The sequence below is a fragment of the Candoia aspera genome, chromosome 9, assembly GCF_035149785.1.
Source record: "Candoia aspera isolate rCanAsp1 chromosome 9, rCanAsp1.hap2, whole genome shotgun sequence".
NCBI classification, from domain to species: Eukaryota; Metazoa; Chordata; class Lepidosauria; order Squamata; family Boidae; genus Candoia; species Candoia aspera.
The window spans coordinates 8,182,135-8,207,344 of NC_086161.1; the positions used below are offsets into that span (position 1 = coordinate 8,182,135).

General features: G+C 41.7%; 1 protein-coding gene across 1 annotated transcript in view; it reads right to left on the reverse strand.

Moving 5' to 3' along the window:
• ST14 (ST14 transmembrane serine protease matriptase) overlaps nt 1–25,210 on the reverse strand; it is a 37,410-nt gene that overhangs the window by 6,899 nt on the left and 5,301 nt on the right. Inside the window, exons 2-15 of the mRNA XM_063311601.1 lie at nt 16,222–16,381; nt 13,893–14,020; nt 12,589–12,659; nt 11,862–12,022; nt 9,759–9,794; nt 7,469–7,706; nt 7,090–7,229; nt 6,270–6,367; nt 4,564–4,673; nt 3,932–4,062; nt 2,763–2,867; nt 2,514–2,621; nt 1,781–1,894; nt 429–551 (exon numbers count right to left, since the gene is read on the reverse strand). Coding sequence (XP_063167671.1) covers nt 429–551; nt 1,781–1,894; nt 2,514–2,621; nt 2,763–2,867; nt 3,932–4,062; nt 4,564–4,673; nt 6,270–6,367; nt 7,090–7,229; nt 7,469–7,706; nt 9,759–9,794; nt 11,862–12,022; nt 12,589–12,659; nt 13,893–14,020; nt 16,222–16,381 — 1,723 coding nt within the window. The remainder of the gene's footprint in view (nt 1–428; nt 552–1,780; nt 1,895–2,513; nt 2,622–2,762; nt 2,868–3,931; nt 4,063–4,563; nt 4,674–6,269; nt 6,368–7,089; nt 7,230–7,468; nt 7,707–9,758; nt 9,795–11,861; nt 12,023–12,588; nt 12,660–13,892; nt 14,021–16,221; nt 16,382–25,210) is intronic.

Genomic DNA, 25,210 nt, shown 5'->3' on the forward strand with positions numbered 1-25,210 from the left:
GAAAAATATCTGGAAGATGTTGGGATGGAAGTAAACCCCCCCCACCTCTCCAAAAATGAGCCAATTTTCCATATAATGCCAAAATAAGTCCCTCTGACTAATGATGCCCATCCTGCCCATCAACACTGCTCCCAACATCCCCAAAACAGATTAAGAGAAATGCTATAACTTTCCCACTCACATTCTCTCTGCTATCCAGGTAGGACAGAAAGAACAAACGTGGCCACCCAGGCCAAAGTAGGATGCCCTACCTACTCAATCCAAAATCACCAATTACAAACATTTTTTTTCTAATCAATGTAGCAGATGGCTTCTACGTTTCCAGGCATTTCACTGCATACTAGCTCAATTTTCTAAGATAGCTGCATTCATGAATTTGTTCATTTCTCAGGTTATCAGCTTCCCAACTTGGTATAACCAGAACTCACTGCAATTCTCTTCGTCTGAATTGTCGCTACAGTCCACCTCTCCATCACATTCTGGATTCCTCTTGCTCACACACAGATCGTTGCGGCATTTGTATGTATATTCTTTACAGGAAATGGCGACAGCTTTAAGTAATGCAGAGAGAAAGAAACTTAGCATCAGAAGAGAATGACACCAGCTAGTGCAGGGACATTTGTGTTTCGGAAGGGAGGGTGGGAAGTGACACCCAGGCTAGGAGGCAAACTGGAGTGTGGAAGGGTTTGAATCTTTTCCATAGCACTGTGACTCCACAGAGAAGCTGGCTACTCCCTCTGTAGGAAGTAGAACACACCATTTTTCTGAATGCCATCTCTCTTGTGGGAAAGGGCGTCTGCTGCTGTAAGAGTAATTTTTTAAGAGAAATTATATGCTGCCCTCCAGAACATACGTTTTTGTCAGACAGCTTACAAGCATCTCATAAATTGCCTTTGAAAATTCCAAAGAAAAACAGCAGCTTCAAATACAAACTATGCCAGAATCCTATTATTAAAAGTCATTAAAAAATTTTTTTTTTACCCAGTAGGGAGTTGAAACTAAAGCTACAGAAATGAGGTTAATTAAGGGCTCTATTGTGGCATAACAGAGTTCATATGAAAAGGTCTGAAAGAATAAAAATATATTTGCTTGGCTCGGAAACAACGATCAAAATAGCAACGGTGTTGAGAAGCTTCAGAGAAAAAGAATAGGTGATGTGACATAGGTGACCTATGATACGCCAGCCTAGGAAAAATACTCAATTACAATGTCCTGGTCCAACTGAGAACGGCCAGTTTTGGAGAGCTCTGAGCCCTGCAGAAGTTGTTTGGAGATTGTCACTTCCTTTTTTTTTTAACATGTTGAAAGAAAAGGGACGACCCAAAGATCAGGGCTGATGCCTTCATGGAGTGGAAGGAGGCTTATTCACCTCTGTTCCCTCTGCTGATGTCCCTCTCCTGGGTGGTGGGGAAATTAGGGAGAAACAGAGTTCCTAGAGAAACCCCATTACTAGGGGTTGGACATGCTAGGACTTCATCTTCATCAGCAAGAAAAGAAGGTTGGATGGAAAATGGCTGAGCAGGTCTGTTAGGGGTTCAAACGCCTTCTGAACCCAGCTCTGAATGGGTTTAACTGCTCACCCCCTCTTCATCCAGGGAAAGCAGTGGTGTGAACACAGCTAGTGGGCAGCAGTTGCCCCCATCTCCATTGCTCCCCACAGCCTGACCGTGGTGGACAAGACAGCCTCTGCCTTCACTGCTCACAAGCCACAATTTTTGCAGCAGGCCCAAGAGCTTACCCCTCCCCTTGCCAGGGTTTATAACTACTGTAGGGTCTTTACCCGAGCCACAGTCCCCCTCGTCGCTGCCGTCTTCGCAGTCGGCTTTTCTGTCACATTTCTGCTGCTCTGGGATGCATTTGCCGGAATTGCACTTGAAGCTATTGGCAGAGCATTCTGGGAGGTGGAAGGAGAAACTGCAAGTTACCACATCTAGAAAAAAAGTCATTCCCACCGGCCACTAACACAGTAGGTTTGCTTCAAAACTGGAGCTGTTCTGCAATGCCCCAGCAAAGGCCCATCACACACAGAATCAGGGCTCAATCATTGTCCTAAGACAAAGCAGAGTTTGTTGTCAGCCCTTCAAGTTAGATCAGACTAGGAATCCAAGGTAATGTAGGTCAGTACTATTTTTATTGTAAAGCTATAGTAACAGAATCTGGCAAGTCTGAATGCACTTCCCTGCTCTCTCCCGTTGTTATCTTTGTGAGGACTAGGGAGGATCATGTCTGAGACGCTTCCTCAAATTACCGTTCTGCCCCAGACTCAAATTCCTTTTATCTGACCATTGCCATGGTAGCAGCAATTCCTCCCGTTCCTCAAGGCCATTCCCTCTACACTTGTGTGCTTTGGGCTTCCGAAACTGCGTAAACCCACTTCATGATTTAACATACTGCACAAAACACCAAACTGTGGTTTGGTTAAGAAACCCGGGCTAGACAAACTAAGAGGTCTTGCAAGGTGTGGACTCAGTTGTTCATGCACTGGACTTCTCCATCTCGCAAACATTACTCACGGCACTGCAGCTCATCGCTGTTGTCTCCACAATCGTTCACAGTGTCACAGAGCCAGTACTTCGGCTTGCACCAACCATTCCGGCATCTGAATTGATCCTCAGTGCAACCTGAGGAAGAAGACCAGCAGTGCGGTTATGGAAATGCCACCAACAGCTTGAACATTGTGGGCAATGCAGCCCACTGAAAAAGCAAACATGTCTTGCACTCATCATCCACACCACTGGACAGAGCTAAAGAGGAGAACTCACTGCAGTTTTTCTCATCACTGGCATCCGGGCAGTCCAACCACCCATCGCAGCGCCTGTTTCTGTCAACACAGCGGCCGCTTTTACAGGTGAATCTCCCTGGGCAAGCTACAAGTCAACAAAGAGGAGGGGAGACAGGGAACAGAGAGGGGGAGAGAAAAGAGAGAAATACATTAGTGTTCTAAATAGGTGAGAGCGTCACAGTGATCCCACTGCCTTTCTGAATGGTACAGTTGCAATTTTGCTCTGCAGAAAGTCTCAATTTGACATGGCATTTAGCCCTGAAACTCCCAAGGCTACCCTTGGAGAAGGTCTCTGAAAGCTAGCTCCAGAAATGATTCTATGTGGACACAGAATGTAACGAAAAGCCCTGATGTTAGGACAGACATGGACATAATCTAATCTGTGCCTTTAGAGGGCATCTTAGGTACCCAAATGGAATAATTACAAAACATATCAATATATTATCTGGCTGTATAGGTCATTTCAGTACAAGTTTAGGGATTTTTAGTGTAGAAATTTAACATTCTTCTTGTCAATCCATGCCAAACTGCCAAACTTTACAGCTTTCTACCTCTCCTTCTTCTCAGAGAGATTCCAGATCCTTCTTAGAGAGATTCTAGATCCTGTTTCATTTATTATGAAATAAATCACATGTTTACCTGGTCTAGAACCTGGAGCTACAAATCATATTGATATGATGAAAGCCATCTTGTAAATGATTGGGTTATTTGTCTACTTCATCTATCTATTAAAAATGGCAAAAACTTCCCTAGGGTCTCAGGGACAGAAGTTGTACTTGGGGATGAAACTGAGGTCTTATGCAAAGAATGGGCCTCGCTGTTCAACTTTGGATCAGTCCTTGGGCAGTGCCTAAGTACGAGTGGAGGAAGAAGACAGGTGACTAAATTCTAAAATTCCGTTTACTGACTGTCATTCCAAATTTCAATGTACTATATTGATATCACTGGATGCTTCAATATTCTTCTAACACAGTTGGCCTACGTTCGCCATAAGATACTTCAAATCAAGCAAGAGCTTTCATCTCTCCCTAAGATGACTTTTTGTTCTCTACCTGAAGGCCTAAACGCTTCAATCTTCCCTGACAGAGAAGGTGCCTCAACCCACCACCTACCTCCCTGATAAATCTCACATTTTGCATCTCCACTTACGGTCACTGGAGTCATAGGACAAATACTCAGCCGAAAAGCCACTGTCCACATGCGATTCATCCGAATGGAAACGAACTGTAATTTTGTTGGTATTACTCATTACCACAAATACCTTGCCTGGCTGACAATACCTAAAGGGACCACAGTAAGATCAAAATCAACAGGAGGCTTTTCAGGAGGGAAGGAAGGAAGGAAGGAAGGAAGGAAGGAAGGAAGGAAGGAAGGAAGGAAGGAAGGAAGGAAGGAAGGAGGGAGGGAGGGAGGGAGGGAGGGAGGGAGGGAGGGAGGGAGGGATAGATTTTAGATGGATGGATGGATGGAGATAGAGAGAGAGAGAACATATAAATAGACACACACACACACACACAGAGTAAAATGACAAGGTCTTCTCATTCTCATTCTTCCCTTTCAGCTACGCAACATACAAAACTAGTCAGATCATCTGACAGTAGTGGAGAAGGAAACTTATTTTTTTTTTGTATCAGTGGGGACCTTTTGCTTATGACATTTCTATTCCAAAAGATGGCAAGGAAATGTCTTAAAGGCCGTAAGTGACTGAGAGTTGTCTCTTGCTCAGTCACAAAAGATACAGAAGAACTGGTAATACAGGTTTGCAAATACGCGGCTCGTACTTGACACCGTTGATCTCCACATAATCTTTGGGGCAGGAGTTGGGTGGGACACCAGGTTCCTCGAGGTAGAATGCATTGAAGCGCACCTTTACATTTTTGCCGTTCGGCACCTGAGAATGAGATTTGGAGGTGTGGGGAGGAGAGAAAAGAGGAAATAAACACTGATATCACTCCCACACTAGTTGTCTTTTCCAAGATTTTCTTAAAGTACTTTGGCAACTAGGAATATTTTAAATAATCCTGTTCCCTAACTTTACATACAAAGAGCTCCACTAGTCTAGGCCACCCCTGCATTTTCATAATGGACAACCAAGTACCTCTATGAAATCTGTCAACAGAACTTGAGCACAATAATGTTTCTGTGTGAAAAGGGGCATACTAAGTTTAATTCATGCAACCATTATGCTGCACTACAGAGTCAATATAGGACCGTGGTTAAGAGGTTGGACTAGATGGGGGGGGGTCAACTAAGAGCTCATTGGATGACTTTGAGTTGGTCACTCTAAACCAGGGTTTCTCAACCAGGGTTCCGTGGCATCCTTGGGTTCCACAAGAGGTCACTAGGGGTTCCCTGGGAGATCACAATGCATTTAAAAAATGGTTTCAAATTCAGGCAACTTCACATTAAAGACGTAAATTTCATTCTTTAGTTTTAGTTTAAAAACACTGTTAATGCATCTATACAGGCCTACCCATGAAACAATCATTTTTAATAATTAATTAATTAATAATAATTAAAATTTAATAATTCCGTAACTTCTGGACCATATTTGAGTGTGCAGGGGTTCCGCGAGGCCTGAAAAATATTTCAAGGGTTCCTCCAAGGTCAGAAGGTTGAGAAAGGCTGCTGTAACCAATATTGCTTCAAGGGACAGTTGTTATAGGGATATTAGGAGATACCATCATACGAGCTCTATTAAGCTTCAAAAGGAATGGTGGGGTAGAAATGCAGTAAATAAATAAGAATGTTGAATGTGAATGCACACATACTGTCCTAACAGTCAGGAATCACACTGAGACGAGGAATAGGTCCCTAGTGTTTATTACTGCTACATAAGACAGAAAATCCTAACAAACTGAAGAAGCGTGGGAAAAACCCAGACAGATAAACCCCAAAAGTTAAGGCGGGTCTGATCGGTGTCTCTTTGAATGGCTGCTTAATTCCTCAGTACTACGCATGCGTTTTCCCCCCTGGATAGAGGCCCCCTCCTGCTCGCCATCAGTACTCATGACACATACAGAACTTAGTTGGGATCACATGCTGCATTGAATCATGGTTTGTTTTAGCCATGTTTGTTGAATAAGCCAGTTTGGATCAATTCACACATTATATTAAACCCAAACCAAACAACCACATTATGGTTTACTGCAACATGAGTGAACCCTGCCAATGGCTCCCTCACCTCGTTATCATGGATACTTTAAGAAAGCAATGTAAGGTCAACCCAAGGAATAGAAATGCACCTATTAAAATAGTAATGATAAAAAAAGAAAGCTTGGTTCTCCACCACACCATCCATTGTTGACTCTCACACGATTTTCTGTTTTCAGACTTTAAGTATACATCATAGAGAAGCCCTTTCAACTCTTAACTCCTTGACAATTAGCCAGATGATCTGCAGGCTAGAAATTCTCTCCCCCACCCCAGCTGGTCTATGTTGTAGGCCCCAAAATGAAAAACAGAGCTGGTATTCTGGATTTCTTACCTCTATATTCCATACACAGTCCAAATTTGGAGGATAGTGGGCTGGGTAATAAGGAGTGGTAAAGTTCCCTGATATGCCCTTCAAAAATCCACCACAAGCTACAGTAGGAACAAAAGGGGGGCAGGGGGGAGAAAACAAAACCTTGTGAACCTTATCTTTGGCCAGAAGAGAGGCATTTGTGCAGAACAGCCATTAATAAGATTATGTCGATCGTTACCAATCGTTACTAGCCTGATTCAAAAGCATGGATATAACCCAGGAGACCAATTATGGTTACCTGTACCCATCTGTCCATCAGCTCAGCCCAAGGTAATTCCAGCCCACCTCTCATTAGGAAGTATTATTAGAGTATCCGGAAGCAGGGGGGGTGGGGTGCTATTTATCTCCAAATCCCCCGAGTGAGAAAGAACTTCTGCCCATGGTGCCTTATTATCCTTAAGACTTTCTCCCTCTCTAGCCTATTCATTTTTCACTCATCTTTCTCTTCTACTAGACTTAATCCTTTATGTAATTAGGAGTGGACGACGATTTTTTTTCTTCATAAATGGCTTAATAATGAGTAAAATGATGGGGAATGTCTGCTATTGTTAGAAGGAACTGAAGTGAGGAGAAAGTGTAGCCAGAGTCCAAGTGGCTAAGATCATCCTCTTTTTCTGCATCTCTGGCCTATATCTTTCTCATGTCTTCTTCCCTTTCTCTTAAGTAGAAAGCTATCAGGAAAAGGAGCGATAGCTTTGAATTCATTGTCAGGCCACATCTTGCCTACCTGTGATCTCCTTCCATCACCCCAAAACAGAAAGAATGCTGAAGTTCTTCTTACATGTCATCTTTGGCATCTGGAAGAATTCTGCCTTGAACCCAGGATACCTTCCAATAGCATCTGTAGCTAACATCACCAGCAGAACATTTTGAGAGGAGATGAAAGTTAGGTTGTATGAAAAGTCAAAGCTCCCACACAGCCTGGGAAGAAGAATGATGAATAGGATGGGAGGGAGGGAGGGAGGATCAATTAGTGACTAAGCAACGCATATTTGACAATCCCTTTCCCCACCAGTGCAGGATATCAGTAATAGTACAACCCAGAAGAGGCCATGAATAGTGAAATCAGGCCTATCTCAGGCTCATGCCAATTATGCCCCCAGCAGCCCACCCGTGTTTCTTCCCCTGAGAGCATGCCATATTCTGGCCAATGTACTTACTTCACCAAGGAGTGTGCTTCCACAGGGCTCAATGAGTTATACACCTCAACAAAGTCCCGCTTTTCCTTGCATGGCTCCACGTCAAATGTGGTGAAGGTCAAACTGATGACAGAGTTGGCATCAGCTCTCAGTGTCCAGAGGCAGCGCACATTGGATGGGTAAGGGTTGTTTGGAAATCCTGGTGTGGTAAAGCTGGTCACTACCCCTTCTTTTGCATGCAAGGCATACCTGCAGCTGTCTAGCCAGGTGAGAGAAACACCACCAGAAAAAGAGAAAGGTCTCAGGAGAATGGCAAGGCATCTCTGATTCAGTAAAGGATTTCCAATGGGCTATTAAAACTGGAAGGATCCAAAACATGTAGGAGATGGACAATCACTCCAACACGTTTTGAATAAATTGTGGCTGCAGGTTAAGACTGTTTTATTTTACCACTCATTTTTTTAAATAGCATCAAATGGCTTTAGAACTTGAAACTTTCTTTTATTGTTCTCTTTGTTACCATTTCCTACTTATCGCCTTACCGTTGCACTAATTTCATCTCGTCAGTTGGGTCATTTTCTATTTTGGATTTTTTGTATGTTCAAATCGTTTTTCAACGACGACTTTTAATGAACTTGTACACCATCCCAGGAGCTGCCATTACTGAGTTATAACAAATATACAAACAAAGCTATGTGTGCTCTAAGCGATTTTTAAGGCCGACCTAGACAAAACTTTGTCTCCCTTTGCTTGTTTGGTGAGGAGCTGTATACAGTATTTCTGTGCGAGATTATAATGTTGTGTTTACCGTGTCAAATCTTGACAACAGTTTTAGGAACAAAGACCTCACAAAGGGAAGGGCGTACATATTCTCCTAACCTGTTGAGAGCATAGAGGCATTTGTCTTGTTTGTTAAGAACCAGGCCAGAAAATGAAAAGAAGAAAGAAAAAAAAACTACCTGGGATATTAACATTGCACTCTCTGTTGAACGACAGGTAGCAGAGATGTCTATGTCCTGATCAAAAAGTCAAAATGACACTGTTGACTTTGCCCCCTTCCTTTGCTTCCTCTTGATATCTCCTTGTCCCCACCCCCCAATTCAATTCTGTTGAGAAGCTCTTTACAATTTTGTCTGGAGGAGTCAACATTCTGATAGGACAACAGATTCTCAGCTAGGGATCTAAGCAAAGGAAGATTTCATTTGCAACACCAGGGTGTTAGCTCTTCATCTGAAGGGGTCCAAAAAAACCCCCCTCTCTCTCTGCAATCCCCCCTCCTCCTTAGGTTCTCCAAAGGTCTCTATATAGTATATTATAGTGCATTACAAAATTTAGTATCATATCACATTTCTGTGCCCCTCCAAATGAAGTGCCAAATCATACCAAAGGCCACCATTAGAGTTGAAGAATGCTGTTTTGGTTCAGACCACATGGAAGGAACATCAGCTTTTAAGAGAAAGACAATGGGTCTTTCAACTGGTTGCAGTTTGCTTAGTCATGATGCAGAAGAGGTCTGCTACTGTATTCTTCCAGGATGTTTTTGAACTTCCTAAACTAGCCTACAGCTTCCTAATTTCCTAATGGTCTCCCATCCAGGTTAACTAACTGGGTCTGATCCTTATTTGCTTTTTCAATGTCAGCCTGCCAACTATACCCTACCATCTGGCTGGGCACAGCATTTGAAAGGAGCAAAACACAACCTGCACAACACACTGCAAGGTCAGCAATTTGACCTTTTCTTAATGTTAAGGATAGGGAGACAAATTAATGTAAAAAAGTTGGAAAACACCGTTTCAGAAGCAGAAGAAAAGAGAAAAATCATACATGGGAGTTTGAAACCTGCCTGAAAGTCCCTCATTAGCCATGGGGGTGGGCAGTTTTAATCAACATTATCTTTCTTCCAGTATGTGTCGAGTTTCAAGAAAATCTTTTAAGTAACTATTCCATCTTCTTCCTCTTACAACCACATCCATTTTAGTTCTAGTCATGATGCTTTTCTTCACATTTTGTAATAGCTGCCCAGACTTGTTGTGTACAAGATGGGCGGCAGAGAAATTTGACAGATAAATACAATAAAATAAAATAAATAACTTTTTGAATGTTTGTCTACTCAGGAGTGTGTCCAACTGAGTTCAAGAGCCTTTCTCCCACATCAGTGGTGAAGGATTGCAGCTTCTGTGCTGTTTTTCTCTCCAGACATCAATATTCCAATCAGCCCCCAAATGAACAACAAGAGCCAATTATTCAAAGACCCCATAATTCATTATTACTGCAATTAAAAACAGCAAAACAAAAATAAAATTTTACTTACTGTCTTCTAAAGCTTTAATCATATCCAGATCAGAAGCTACAAGTTAAAAACACAAAACGTTTATAATGAGGAATTCAGTTTTGCATCTTCAGTGTAGGGCAATCTCAGACAGCCTGAATTCAGAGAAGGAAAACTACAACCAAATTGTTTTGTGAGAAATCCAACCAAAGTCTTTTGTAGAAATGAATCACCAATATTGGGCTAGATGCAATCAATGTCATGATCGTAGACTTTCCTAAAAATCATCCAAGGTTGCTTTCCATTAACAGACATTAATGTCTGTAATAGACATTGGAAAGAACAATCTGGCCATATTCTTATTGCACCTTCACAATTTGCTAAAGGCTTTGTGTAGAATGGATGGACAGAAATCCACGCAAGTTACATATAACCTCAAGACACCCATTTTTCTCCAATCCTCTGAATTCCCTCTCCTGATTAGCTGGCACTACCTCTAAGGAGATGGTTATTACAATATAAACAGGAAGGGAGCCATAAGTAGAAGAAAGAATTCAAATTTCTTCTAATGGTCTGTACATTAGTTCTGCCCCTTTCTCTACTCAATGCTGCTATCATATAAAATTTAAAGAAAGCAAGCTATGGTGCCTCTTTGGAAAGATAACACTTTACGTTTAGAGCCTATGTTTCAACTTTGAGATATTAGATTCCTAGCGTTGATCCAATTTATTACGGCCTATAACGCCAGTTAGCGATTTACAGTGTTAACCAGGTATTCTTAGTTTAAAGCCTAATAGCGACAGTTAGTTTTTTCTTTAAAAACTGATGTAACACACTTCATAATTCTGTAAGTAACTAAGGATTTATTGAAAAATTGAGATCTCCATGACATTTGAGAACCATGTTTACTGATCTGTATTTTACTAACTGTATTTGACTCTTTTGATCTTTATATATGTCTTTCATCTTTCATGAATTATACTCTTTTTTAAAATGTTGAATTAAAAAAATAATGAAATGTTAAAGGCCTGACAGGTAAAAGCCACTAAGAGTGAATAAGCTAGCCTAAAACATTTTGAAACCTGAAACAAATTTATATGTTAGTTGTGTGCAAAATTCACTATTATGGGATGGAACTTTCTGGGGAATGCAAGAATGTTCCAGGTTTGTTTGTGGAGTTTTTTTGGACCACTCCAGGCTGGTTGTTCTGGGGTTGTTGTAGAAGGAATAATCGGTTCTGTACATCTTACTTCAAAAAGTTTGCAATAAGACCTCCTCTGATGAACTAGAAGTCCCAGATTACACAGGGGGACATCTAGCAGGTCATGTTGTACACGTAGCTCTGTTCTTTAGCATCTTGTACTACTCCTAACCATTATTTCATAACCCGAGGCAGCTGCCTCTTCCTTTCTCATGATAGGGCTGGCCCTCAAGACTGATCATTAGAAATCTCTCCTTTACAGGTAGTCCTTGCTTAACCATCATTCGTTTAGTGATGGTTCAGATTTATGATGGTGCTGAAAAAAAAACGACTTATGACAGGTTCTCACACCTACAACCATTGCAGCGTCCCCACGGTCACGTGATCACAATTTGGGTGCTTGGCAACCGGCTCACATTTATGACCATCGCAGCATCCCGTGGTCACGTGATCGCCATTTTCAATCTCCCAAGCAAAATCAGTGGGGAACTGTGTGATTCATTGAACAACCATGTGGTTTGCTTGACACCTGTGATGATTCACTTAACAACCACCGCAAAAAAGGTTGTAAAATTGGGTCAGATTCGCTTAATGACCGCTTTGCTTAGCAACCAAAATTCTGGTCCCAATTGTGGCCGTTAAGTGAGGACTACCTGTACAGTGAGTTTTCTGAGCATTTCCCATCCACTCAGACCCAGCTATACTTATGCAAAACAAAACAAAACAAAACAGCTGGTTGAGTTTCAGTCCCCCAGAGTTCTGAGACATTAGAAGTAGCAGCGTGAGATTTATTCTGCTACTTTCTACTAATGTTACTTTCTTAAACATTTTCTTTTATTTGGCACACCCCAAAGTTCAACCTTCCCTGGTGTCTAGTGCATATACTCCACACAAGCTAGATAGATGGGGGGAAAGGGGGGGAGCAAAAAAAAAAAGAGACTTACGAAAAGCAACAAGAGACTCAACTCGAAACCATGGATTCCGGTGTCTTGGTATTTCCATTTGTTTTAAAATTTTGAGATTTGCCATGGCTTTATCAAAAGCATCCACCTTGTATTTAGGAACACTAAACTTTGACAAGAAGTAAGCAATAATACTGCCCTCGCTGTGTAAAGGGAAAAAAAGACAGATGGGTTAGAACCTTATGCCCATAGTAAAACATTCTAGTACAATAAATGGCTTCTGGTCTGAGTGTCTAAAACAATGTTTTTCAAACTTGGCATCTTTGAGATGTGTGGACTTCAACTCCCAGAATTCCCCAGCCCGCGTGCTGATTAGGGAATTCTGGGAGTTGAAGTCCACACATCTCAAAGTTGCCAAGTTTGAAAACATGCTAGACAGGTAGCCAAAGGCATTTTGCAAAGTTTGTAGTAGGCAATCTTCTTTAAAGTATTCTTACACTTTTCAGCTCTACACTGATCAACCTGTATTGGAGTTTAAACTGATTCAGAGCGGCACAAATCAGTGTATGATCTCACGGCTTTAGAAAATATGTTTTCCCCATAATTCCACCAAGTAAGTTTGTACTGTTTTACAGGCTGGGCAGACGGTGTTGCCACTGCATTGTCTCAAGTGAATGAGGGTCAGGCCAATCCAAACTATAAGGATTCTCAGAAAAGTCGTTCTACCACCATCCCAGACCTTCTGAAAGATGTTTCATATGTCACACACCTGAAGGCCATTATCTCCGTCTCTTTGTGGAAGGGACCAACATCCGCATTGTTTGCATAGATCCCCAAGAGCTAAAGATAAAAAATGGCTGCATTCAGAACAAGCATAAGAACAGATACATTTCTATCAAATTCAGCCTAACTATTCCAGCAGTGCTCATTTTTCTCACACCTTGTACTATTTTTTGCTGATGTGTTACTTATTCAGCTGTTGGGGTTCTAGCTTTCCTTCTTTGTTACAAGATCCTCAACCCCTTTGTTAACAGTCTTTGTTTTAACTATGATTTATGGAACCAACTATGGGATTGGACTATATTCATCCAGAATGCTAAAAGGGTTTATAAATTGGAATGGCTGGATTCGTGCAACATGCTGAACCAAAATCCAATAAACCACATTATGGATTAGTGTCATGTATGAACCTGATCAGGTAACAGAGTGGCTCATCATCTGTGGCAGCGCAAATACCTAAAGCTGAAGGAAGACCAAGCTTTAAACTGCTGGATCAAGGTGGAAGTAAACCATCATTTGAACACAAAGGGGCTGAGGTTAGGCAGTTTTGGATTCTACGCCTGACAAGGATGATCGCTAACAAAGCCTCTCACTGCTCAAGACCCTGGGGAATGATTGCAATACAGGTAGTCCTTGTTGAACAACCTCTTATTCAGTGACCGTTTTGGTGCTGAACAAGGGGAGGGGTACTTACAACAGGCCCTCGCAGTTGCAGCTGTCGCAGCATCCCCATGGTCACGTGATTGCAATTAGGGTGCTCGACAACCAGCTCACAATTACAACATCACAGCATCCCGTGGTCACGTGATCGCCATTTGTGACCTTTGCTGCCAGCTTCTGACAACCAAAATCAATGGCAGCTGGCAGGAGGTCTCACATGGCAATCACGTGACCACAGGACACTGCAATTGTGCAGGATTTGCTTAATGACGACAACCGGGACTGCTGGAACTGCTGTCATAAGTCGGCGCAGTCATGTGTTGTTGTGCCATACAACCGCATCGCTTAGTGACAGAGTTCCTGGTCCCAATTACCATCGGTAAGCAAGGACTACCTGTTAGACATCAGCAAAAGACCCATCCATACAGGAGGACGGCTGAGTTCGGCCTTCCATAAATATGCTGGGCCTATAACTCCCAGAATTCCAAAGACTATGCAGCTAGGGATTCTGGGAGTTGTAACTGCAATACATGTGGAGTCAACAGGGGCTGAGAAGCTGCTTTAATCTACCCCATGATATCCAACACACAGAACCTGTTGCTGCCGTCAGTTATGTACCTTTCAGGTTCTTACCATTTGCTTTGTATTTTTAGCCAGCCAAGCAAATTCAGGAGAGCTGGAATTCTCGTAGGCATCAATGAAGCGAGCACCTATCAGTCTCACGCTGCCATCGTATGGCTTCTGCACAAGGGCACTCCTGTCTAAAAGAAGCCAGCGGAGGACAGAGTTCTGAATAAGTAAAAATGTTGGACAGAATACCTTCTACCATCAGCCCAGAAATGCCTGGAACAAACTGATACCCATTAATTTAGTCGGGAAAATCTTCTCCTACAATGAGATTAATTTTTCTGGAATCCAGAAATGCTTTATTTCCTGAAAACCATGAACACAACACAACCATGCTCTGCTTATCAAGTAAACAAATACTCTTTCTTGTCCAGGAAGGTCAACAGTCAGATTTTAAGATGTGATAAAACATATTCATGATAGGATGATGAAGGTTTTCAGGTAGTCTCAACTGAAACAGTTGAGTTACTCCACCCAGCAACTCATACTCCAACAACCATCTTCCCAGCGGCAGAAGTAGTCCACCTCCCATGGCCAAATTTGGACATATAACTTGCAGCCAAAAGGCTGCATCCCTACAAGCCCCAGGAATAGCCCTACAGTCCATTCAAAAATTGCTGCCATATTACAATTTTCAACATGGGAGAAGGGGGGAAATATGTATGAATTTCACATAATTAATTTAAATTGAATTTAAAAATAAATTCCACCTTGCTTTTTCGTTGTTCTCGCCTCTCCATTTACAGTATGTATGTATGTATATGTGTGTGTGTGTATATATATACATAAATATACATAAATTTCAGTAGATGAACTCTAATATACCAGTCAAAACTTTCTTTTCCAAAGAAGACTGCACACCCTGAGCTTAAATGTTCAAACACTAGATTTTTAAAAGCAATACAGAAGAGTTTCTTTAAAAAAAAAAAAAAGACTACAATTCCCACTTAATACCTCTGGGTTTAAGCATCTGCTGCAAAAGGCAACTTCCAGGACTAGCTTCTCAAGAAAGCCGCATGGGTCTTTTTTTTTTTTTTTTTAAGCATTATAAACCAGGAGGGATAATAAATTGTGCATCATTCTTGGGTGCTCCCTCATTACACCTAAATCCCAGGCATTAATTCATCAAGAAACCAGATTCAAGGTACAGCACAGGAAGGGAAAACCTTTGCTGATGATGCAGAACTGGGAGATTGGGACTGGAGAGTACCAATGGCAAAACTGACAGTGCGTGTCCATGATGGAGATTTCCCCAAATTTAAGCAGGAACGGCTCCCTTATATACCACCCATCACACAGCAAGGGAAATTCAGACACTTGGAATGTGGTTTCTGGGGTTGCAGAGAGAGTCGTGGGGCCAATCAGAAGAAGCAGAAGAAACGACTTAATCAGATGCTGGCAGTGGCCCTCAATGTTCAGTGTGAAAGTTTGGGCTGGGGAAACAGGTGGAGGAGAAGGGGAGAAAAACATCACTGGGAAGTTTCCGATAGTGTTTTTTGCTCTATGTTTTTTTTTTCCTGCTCTGTGTTATACATCTTCAATTTTCTAGAAATCTGTTAATAATATTTATTTATTTAGTAAATTTATATAGCCGCCCATCTCACATATGTGACTCTGGTCGGTGAACAAAGTTTAAAAAAGAACAGTACAACAAATAATAATAATAAAAAAGCAACAAAAAGCATGAAAAACATTAAAAGCAGTAAAACCATTAAAACCATAAAACAGAATTTGCAGGAGGGCAGTCAGCTTCCCTAACAATATAGCTACCTTACAGACTCCATGCAAACCATAATACAAACCAGATTCAAGAGGCTCAGAACGTTTACTTAAATAAAAGGAGACTGTGTCTTTATTTAAGGTCCCCTTCAATGCTTAAAATAAAACCACCCTGATGTTAATAAAAATGGGATAGGTGTTCAATTACATTGATTTTAGACTTCAGTAAAACTGCAATGCCACTTGCCATCAGACTTAAGCCTATGAAGCAGCTTCTCCAAGGCTGGTATCGCCTGATGAGTTGAGACTATAATTTCCAGAGTTTCCAGCCGTGTGGCTTTTTGGGTATTGTAACTGAAATCCATCTGGAAGACAATTCTAAAGTCTGGCCCTTTACTGGGTAAATTAAATATATTCACTAGAACTAGAAGCTCAGCAGTTCTATTTTATACATGACTAAATTCAGGGATCTCAGAGGATGCAGATTTATTTAGATGTAAAGCTGGTTAAATCAGTCATGGGCTATTAACTAATACATTAGTTGTCCTACTTTACAATATTATAATTCATACCCTCTTATTTTTAGTTTGGAAAAGCTCAGACGTTCATAACTTACATTCGAAGTGCCAAACCAGCAGCCCAACCAATAGAGAAAGGAACAGGAAGATGGATACAATGGTGACCACCACCACCCAACGTTTTGGACCACGCTTCTCAAGCTTCTTGGTGTTCATGGTGGGAAGGAACTCCACCCCTTCCTCAAGGCCATTCATGTTCTAGAGTAAGACAGACATAGGTAATCAGACTGCATTTTAACCACATCCAAAAACCATACCCATAAACATCACATACACGTTTTCACATCCAAATGTATTCAGCAGGGTCAACATCAGAATCTTCTCCCCTGACATATATTGCAAGATATTTTTCTGCTTGAAAGGTCATCAGTTCAAAATGATAGCTGGATATTTCTTCAGACTGGTAACAGAACAAGACCTCAATGCAAAGGAACTTCATCTTATTCAGCTCTTTTCTCCAGCCTTTGAGTCCATTTCTCAGAATCTGTTGCCCGAGACAATTCCTTCATTCTGCCTTGGGTTAGGACTGGTCCTGCCTACAAAGCTTTGCTAGATCACACTAACAAGGCAATCCTTCCCATCCCCACTCAAGTGAGTGAAGACTTAGCCTTGCCATCCCTAAGGCAATCCAAAGTATCCAGAGGATACTACAAGTTCCATCACTCACAGCAAGTACAGGCATCAGGTGTGAATGATGGCCTAGAAAGACACCATGCTGGAGAAGACCGATCTAGCCCAACATCTGGGTCTCCTGATTGTTGAGGCTCACAAAGCAAGACAAAAATCCAAGCATGATTCAATGAGTTCAATGCTTGAATTATTCTCTCTTACGCTCCCTCCTTATTCCCAGTCTCTCTTCTAATTGGCTTTTGCTCTGCTGGATTTTGCCGGCTGAATTTTTTTTTTCCTTTAAGCTCTTGTGCTTAATTGACTTGTGTTTAGATTGCCCTGCGTCATGCTGCAAACCAGCTTGCAGTCACATTCATGGTGCTGCAAAAGGCCAGACAAATGGACAGACACAACACCATTTTTTCTCTCTCTTCCCCACAGAGGGATATGTGACCCTTTCACACATTCACTTAAACGCTCAAGGGAAGAAGGATCACCCCAATAATGCCTGATCAAGAGACAACTGCTATTCCTGAGCCCACCCACCTGCCCCATCTCGGAACTACCCACAAAGAACTTTCTCCTAATTCAGGACTCCTGGCTGAAATAACCACTTGCCAGCAGCCATCTGAACTATAATAACTATCAACCATTCTCTCTGCAACAGTACAGATGCAAAGGCTATCTCGGTATCTGATTCCAATGCAGAATATAGGGAAACATGATCGCTACTGAAGCAACAGCTTCTTCTTGTTTATTAATCAAATTTATTTATTAATCAAATTTATCACCACCCATCTCCCCCCAAGGGAGACGTGTTCTAAAAGTCGCAAGACTAAATAAAGCCCTATGGATTACTGGAAGAGTTGAAAAGAGATTCTGGAACAACAGTTGACACACACATGCAGGAAAATATTACAGGTTTCAGGTCTAAACCCAAACTCCTCTAAAAAAAGGCACAGCTCTGTAGTCCTGTATCTGGGGGAAGATGAAAAGCACAGGGTGAGAACAACAGCTAGCCATGTTAGATTCAGGTAGAGCATCAGGATTCAAATTGGAGACTCCCTGATCAGGACGGTTTCTTCCCCAATCACCATCAATCTGAAAAGGCTGCAGCCCAACTGCTAACCAGAAATCAGAAAGGGAGAAATTCCTTAAACCCCTTTTGCCAACCTTTTCCAACCTCATAACCCCTGTACATGTTGGACTACAACTACCATCATGTGTGTTGGGAAATGCTGCTCTAGTACACAGAAATTCTGAATAAACAGCATCAGAAGAACATGTACACTCATTCCCAGAAACTGCAGGGATGTCTGAGTATCGCTCGCACACTCACTAAGGAGTTTCAGGAACACTATTCTCTCACTGGCCCAACCCAACACCATTCTAGCACCTGAGAGTAGATCAGGCCAGAACAGGTTGTCTCAACTGGGCCACACCTATGTCACACTCGGCATCAAGAACTCCTAGGTGACAGAGTCCCGTGTATAAAGTTGTCACCTTCCTACAGTCTCAGGAAGGAAGAGGGGAGGTTTCTACTTCCTTTTGCCGTGCGCACCAGCCCAGACTGGGCTAACAGCCTGCTTCTTCCTGTTACCTTTCAGTAATGTAATTGTAAGCGGAGAAAACTAGTTTCCAAAAGAAGAAAAAAATGACAGTGAGAGAAGGGCATGATGGATCTCAGGAAATAGCTTCCTACTTTCCACCGCAGGCAGTGCCCTGATGTTAGGAAATGGGTGCTACTGGCGAACATACCTGGGACGGAAAATATCTGTCTCACCAGCCATATTCAGCCAGTGTTGTTTCTCTTTGACCTGATAAAACTGGGTGGAAACGACTCTTTGTAACCCTGCCTGTCAGAGAAATAATCTAGCAGTGGAGGAAGGGAGCAAATTTCCTACTGCACAGCCAGATCGCTCCATTTCTCCATGTAATGAATTTTCTCACAGGGGATTCTGGCCCCCAGTTTGTCTTCCCTGAAATCTTCCTCCAAACACACATTTTCCCTTAAGACTGCCTGGTTTTTTATCCCATTAAACTCAGCTCCAAACTGCAATCAAGCCAAAAGTTGTAAAATTTCATTTGTTCAAGTTTCATTCTTTGCTAGCCAAGATTTATAACCATATACAGTTATAAATCTTGGCTTTCCAGACCCTTGACTCTGGAATAGACTTACTTGCAGAAGATTCCTAGACCTAATCCAGCTGGTTCTGACACTTTTTTTTTGCAGAAAATAGAAGTTACGTGTATATGTGTACGTATATGCAGACGTATGCGTATGTCTGTGTGTGTGTATGCATCACTGGGGCTTTCATTCTAGACTTCTCCCTCCCACTTTGTTGATGTAATGGTTCTCATAGCCCGGGAACCTTCAGCCCCTGCCATCCTACCTCACGTCTGACACCTACAATGCTCCTCTTCTCCTCTCTCTGTTCCAAACATTAACCTCTGGGAGAGCCAGAACTTGGCTACTGTTTGTTTTTTGACACTTTAAAGGGATGGGGGAGCTCTGGGGTGGCAAACCTTCAATCTAAGGCTGCTCTATAGAAAGATGGTGCTGAATCATCTGTAGCCAGATGCTTCTCCAGAGTTTCATTTCTGGCTACAGCTTACGAAACTAATTGTTCAAGCAGAAAGTAGTATTTTATAACAAAGCAGATTTTCATCATCACCATCATCATATTAGTTAGAATGACATCCCACTTTTCTTCCACAGGATTCCTTCTAGGGAGTGAACAACACCAAAACAACCACCCTTTAAAATTGGTGAAGCCGAGGGACAGTGACTGGCCCAAGATTGCCCAGTGAGTCTCCATCGCTGAGGACGGAATTGAATATTGTAACCATTACTAGGCAATAATCCAGACAGCCAGGATTTGGGAAACTCAGGGAATAACTCTACTTCCTTGCCTAAATCCAGAACCAAAGATACACAACTGTCCTGTTATCACGAAGTTAGAAAAGTCCTTGTAGCTCCATCACTGGGAGCTACTAAAACAATAGTAAAGCTTTTCTGGGGTGAAAAGGAAAAAGCCTATCATAAATCTATCATGTTGCAACCAAATTCGTGGACTATCTTATAGATAGTCCTTCAAGTCCAGTTCAGCCTTTAGGGACTTCATAAACATGTCCATGTGGTCTTCTTGACAATAACATTGAAACGGTTTTCTACTCCTTTCTTCCATTTTTAAAACTTTCTTGTATTTCTGAAAGTGTCCCATCCAAGTTATATGCTGCCACCTAGCTGGACATTTTATAGAGTAAGTTGTTTAATTAGCTTTTGCATTCATTAAAAAGAATCTAAAAATATGTTGTTCTCTAGCAACCTGAAGGGCCATAGATTTTCCTAGATTTTCCATGGATGCATGGAACCCAGCCAGAAGACTGTAGCTAATCTAACTACAGCACTAAATTAGTATCAGGACACATTTTGCCCTGTACCTCTATTGTAAAATTTCTAAATGCATTTTATGAATTCCTACAAACTATAAAGTATTAGAACTAATGAACCCCTCCTCTACACATATTTATTTTTTCCCCCAAATCTTCATTATTTATTTATTTTCTATCCTGCCTTTCTTATTTTTATAAATAACTCAAGGTGGTGAACATACCTAATACTCCTTCCTCCTCCTATTTTCCTCACAACAACAACCCTGTGAGGTGGGTTGGGCTGAGAGAGAGGGACTGGCCCAAGGTCACCCAGCCAGCTTTCGTGCCTAAGGCGGGACTAGAACTCTCGGTCTCCTGGTTTCTAGCCCGTTGCCTTAACCACTAGACCAAACTGGCTCTCCATTCATTGGCTAGGCACCCAAGATACTTTGTACAAAATATCTAATGAAAAAAACTCAGCCTGTTTCCTGACCTTCAAAAAGACCAGTAAAATTGTTTTCAGCTAAGAGAGAACAGTTTTACGAAGCTATTCAGGAAGCTTCGTTCCTCCGATGCAAGCCAACTGCCTTTAATCATTTACTCGGGCTGACTTCCTTCTTCAAGTCTTGCCACATTGTTGTTGTGCAACCTGCAGTCTGGTTTCATTTGATCCACTTGGTGACTATCTTCATTTAATGACTCACAACTTGCTCTAAGCATAGTGAAAACATGTGCAAGTTAGACCATATATGGATCAGTTGGTCAGTAACAGCAAAGTTGCTTTTTTTCTTCCTCCATACTTACCTCCATGTGGGAGTCAAGGACAGCTGGGAGCACTCAGAGATCCCAAATCCCAAGCATTCAGAGCCATTTCAGACAACCACACAAGTTTAAAGATACATAGCTACAACCATCCACCTAAATCTAGCCAGAAACACAAAACCAACTAAACCATAATTGAAGCCAATGTGGTTTGAGCTCTAATGTAACAGTAGATAAATCATGGTTCCTAGTTTAGAAAGATATGAGAAGTCAGATCAATGTCTAGAAGATACTGGTGAAAGAAAATAATTTTCTTTCAACACATCTTTACAAACTATGGATGGAATGCACAATCATCCCTAAACCAGAGGATTTTGGCCACAATGATACCAAAATGACATTGTTGTGTCAAAGTGACAATGTTGCAATGCACGTTTCATTTATTTATTTATTTATTTATTTTCCAAATTTCTATTACTGCCCATCTCTCCCAGAGCGGGGACTCTGGGTGGTTTACAATAAAATCAAAAATTAAAAGCAGATAAATTACAATATAACAACCAATAAATAAAGATAAAATAGATATGAATTCAACACTTGCCTCCCTGTCACCTTTGCTGTGGACATCCATGTCCTTAACTTTATGCAGCTGTCCAGCCAGAGAGAAAGCACAGCTAAAGAAAGTTGAACAAAAGGGTGTGTGCGTGCACATGTATCAAAATATTTCAGAACAGATTCTCACTAGAAACTACGCCTTCGCTGGCAGTCATGGAGAGTTAGATCATATTTGCGGTTTTACCAGAGGACAGATTCTGGAGGAGGAACAGAACACCAATTACAGGCTGGGCAAAAATTCAGAAATTAAGCATTTATTTTTAAGTGATGCAATTTCCCCCTCTCACCTGGAAATGTCATCAAAATATAGTTTGCAATATCAAGAGCATGCACCACTCAGCTCTCCAACAAAGATAAAACCACCATAGTTGGAATGGTCCACCTCACTCCACATCTACCTTGCACAAAGCTTTTCAGGGGAGTTTGCTTCCTGAACTTCCAGATGCTCATCCAACTGCTAATCTTGAAATGGAGAGTAAGTTAAATAAAAGGAAAGTCACATCCACAAGGCAGGGACAAGAGTCACTGTAAGACTAAGATAAAAAGCTGAGCAGGCAAACCAATTTCTTTTAAAAAATTGGTAACAATGGCAACTTCATCCAGTGAGAAGATCCCTTTGAGGGGTGAGAGGGATGTCCTAGTCTGGGCAATCTTAACAAATCCACCCACCACCTACTGCACCAGCAGCTAGCTGTAGAATACAATACTACACCACACTCGCAAAACACAGTCCTGTGTCTTCTTGTTCGGTGATGCAGGTGCTGGTGGAAAACCTACCTTTATTGTACAGTTAGAGAGGGGAGGAAGGAGAAAGAAACAAAAGCATGCAGGAGATTTCAGTGTGAACTCCAGGTGAGAAGGTAGTCAGCAGAAGAGCAAGTCCTAGCTTGACTTGTTACTCCTACAACAGCCATAGAAGAAAATTAGGAAGAAGATCAACCAGGGCAAAAGGGAAACCACCCCCAGGAGAAAGCCAGTTTCAGATCTAGCCACTTCCCATTCATCACAAAGGAGTGATGCTTGATGTACGTCATCAACCACTGGGGCCATCCAAGCGTTTGCATTCCTGTGAGCTCATTCCAATGGCATGGACTCATTGCAAAAACGTATCGTGCCACCCTCCAATAGAAATCCTCAGAGCAATTTATAGAAAAGGAGGATACAACATCAATTAAAGTTAGCGTCCAGCCTTCCAGGAAGAGAAAAGGGGAAGCTTTTTAAGCATGTAGCAGAAAGGCACTTTAAAGACTAACCAACTGATCATGGGGTACATTTCCAAAGTCTACAGTGTTTGCACCAAAAATAGGGGAGAGTCCCACAGAAAAAAGGCACAAGCGCCCAATTGTCCAACCCACTGTTAAAATCTCACAAAGTCACATCAACGGTCTTTGTCATCTGCTCTCTGCTCTCAGCCTTCTCCTTCCTGTAAATCCAGAAAAGTAATTATCTGCCATAAAAGTGGTTGTTAGCAGATGATTCTGGTTAATCTTTACATGAAGACTGGGAGAATATGAGAAAGAGAGAAAGATCCAAACCAGGAAATCTAATTTCTGTCAGGAATTTCCTTGCTAAGTTTTAGTTGCAACTGCAATAAGCCTTGTCTAGCATGGTGGGGGTTTAGTTCAGAATAAGCATTGGACAGATGGAACAGTACCCCAAATCTTTGTTTTAATTTTTCCTCACTTTACAGAACATCAGTTATTTATAACTGTTTTCCAAAATAATTTGGTAAGACCAATACTAAGTTCTGCCAATTACTTTCTTCTCTTTTGTATGTACCAATGCAGATGACCTACTGACCTATCCTACTGACCTGGAGGGATGTCAAGAGATATAAACATCTACAGCAACCTGGCAGGTAGATCAGGGCCAGCTCACACAACACATAGCAACAGTCTTAATTTATCACTGAGAGTCACTTAATAAAGAATCAAAACTAAATTTTTGCTTCCCAGTGAGTGTATCCATTAATAGCTATCTTTGTCACATTCACTTCATTCAGGGTGCTGTTCAAAAATCTTAGGGAAAAGGTAAAGGTTTCCCTTGACATTAAGTCCAGTCGTGTCCGACTCTAGGGGGCGGTGCTCATCTCCGTTTCAAAGCCGAAGAGCTGGCGTTTGTCCGTAGACACTTCCGTGGTCATGTGGCTGGCATGACTACACAGAACGCCGTTACCTGCCCGCCGAAGCGGTACCTATTAATCTACTCACATTGGCATGTTTTCGAACTGCTAGGTTGGCAGGAGCTGGGACTAGCAACGGGAGCTCACCCCGTCATGCAGATTCGAACCGCCAACCTTCCGATCGGCAAGCTCAGCAGCTTAGCGGTTTAGCCCACAGCGCCACCGCGTCCCCCTCAAAAATCTTATGTCTCATTTATTTACAGTAGATCCGGATCCAGCAGAAGGAGCTAGAAGGTTCTAATTTCCAGGTCTGTATTGGAACCAATAGATGGAGCCCACATCAAATCCCCTTGTCTTAAACCAATTTACTTAAGAGAGAAATCCCATGGCTTTTCAGTGGCATTTTATTTCCAAGCTAATAAGGAAATTTAACTGCATGTTCTTTTTTTAAAAAAAATCTAACAATACTACCCTAAAACCAGCAGAATAAAAAAAATGTGGGAAATGACAGGGCATGTTAAAATAAAACATTATGTTCTCTCTATATTGCCTGATTCAAGAAAGATAAAAAGGATTTGCTAATATGTCATTTCACAAGTCTGAACCACTTTTATTTCAAAGCTCATAGCTTCATTTAAAATAATATGATTTATTCCAGAGCTCTAACTCCTAAGAATCTGAAACAGATAGATTTTACTTGCAAAGCTTGCTTAAGAAAGAGCACACCTTTCTTCCATAGATGGTTCCCCAATTCAAACATACAATCTTGCAAGGAAGACTAAACGAAGAGTGATCTTCCTTGCATTACCCAGTGTCTAACTGAGTAAGGGCTTCAGATCTTTCACTAACAGTAACAGGTTGCTTCCTTTTGCAAATAAACTTGCGAAGGCCAATTTTTCTCCACAGCCACAATACGCAAAGTTAGACATACAATCTAAACAATTTCACGCTTAGTGAGAACTGGAAAACACACCAGTTACATCAGGTCTTTGTTTACATTCTGGGTGTCCATTTGATAGGGAGCAATTCAGTTTGAGCTACAATCTCTCTTGGCTGTCTGGATGAGGCTGAGCAAAGAAAATTTAGGTCAGCTTTCCCCTACCTGCAGCTCTCAAAATGTGGTACGATACATTATTCCTGGCTGGAGGCAAGGCTAAAAAATGATTGTGGATAGGTAGCTCAGCACCATTATGGATGAGAATTTTGGAACTGGACCTAGGAGACCTGGATTAAAAACTGTTCCACCCTTGGCAACTATGGTCCCATGGCTCTTTCAATCTAACCTCTTCCAGAGGACTGATGCAGAATTGGAATGGGGAACCAGTGATCATTGAACCATCCCCTCCGATGACCTCTCACTCCTGGCCATGATGTCTGGAGCTCCTGAGAATTGTTGTTCAGCAACCTCTGAAGGACTACAGGTCCCCATGAAACAGGAGGATAGAAAACCCCAATGCAAGATGTTCAGTAAATGCCATATTGGTTAGTCCTTCTCCCTGCCCAAATAGTGTTCCCTCTCGTCTCTTCCTGGTCAGCAGGATGTT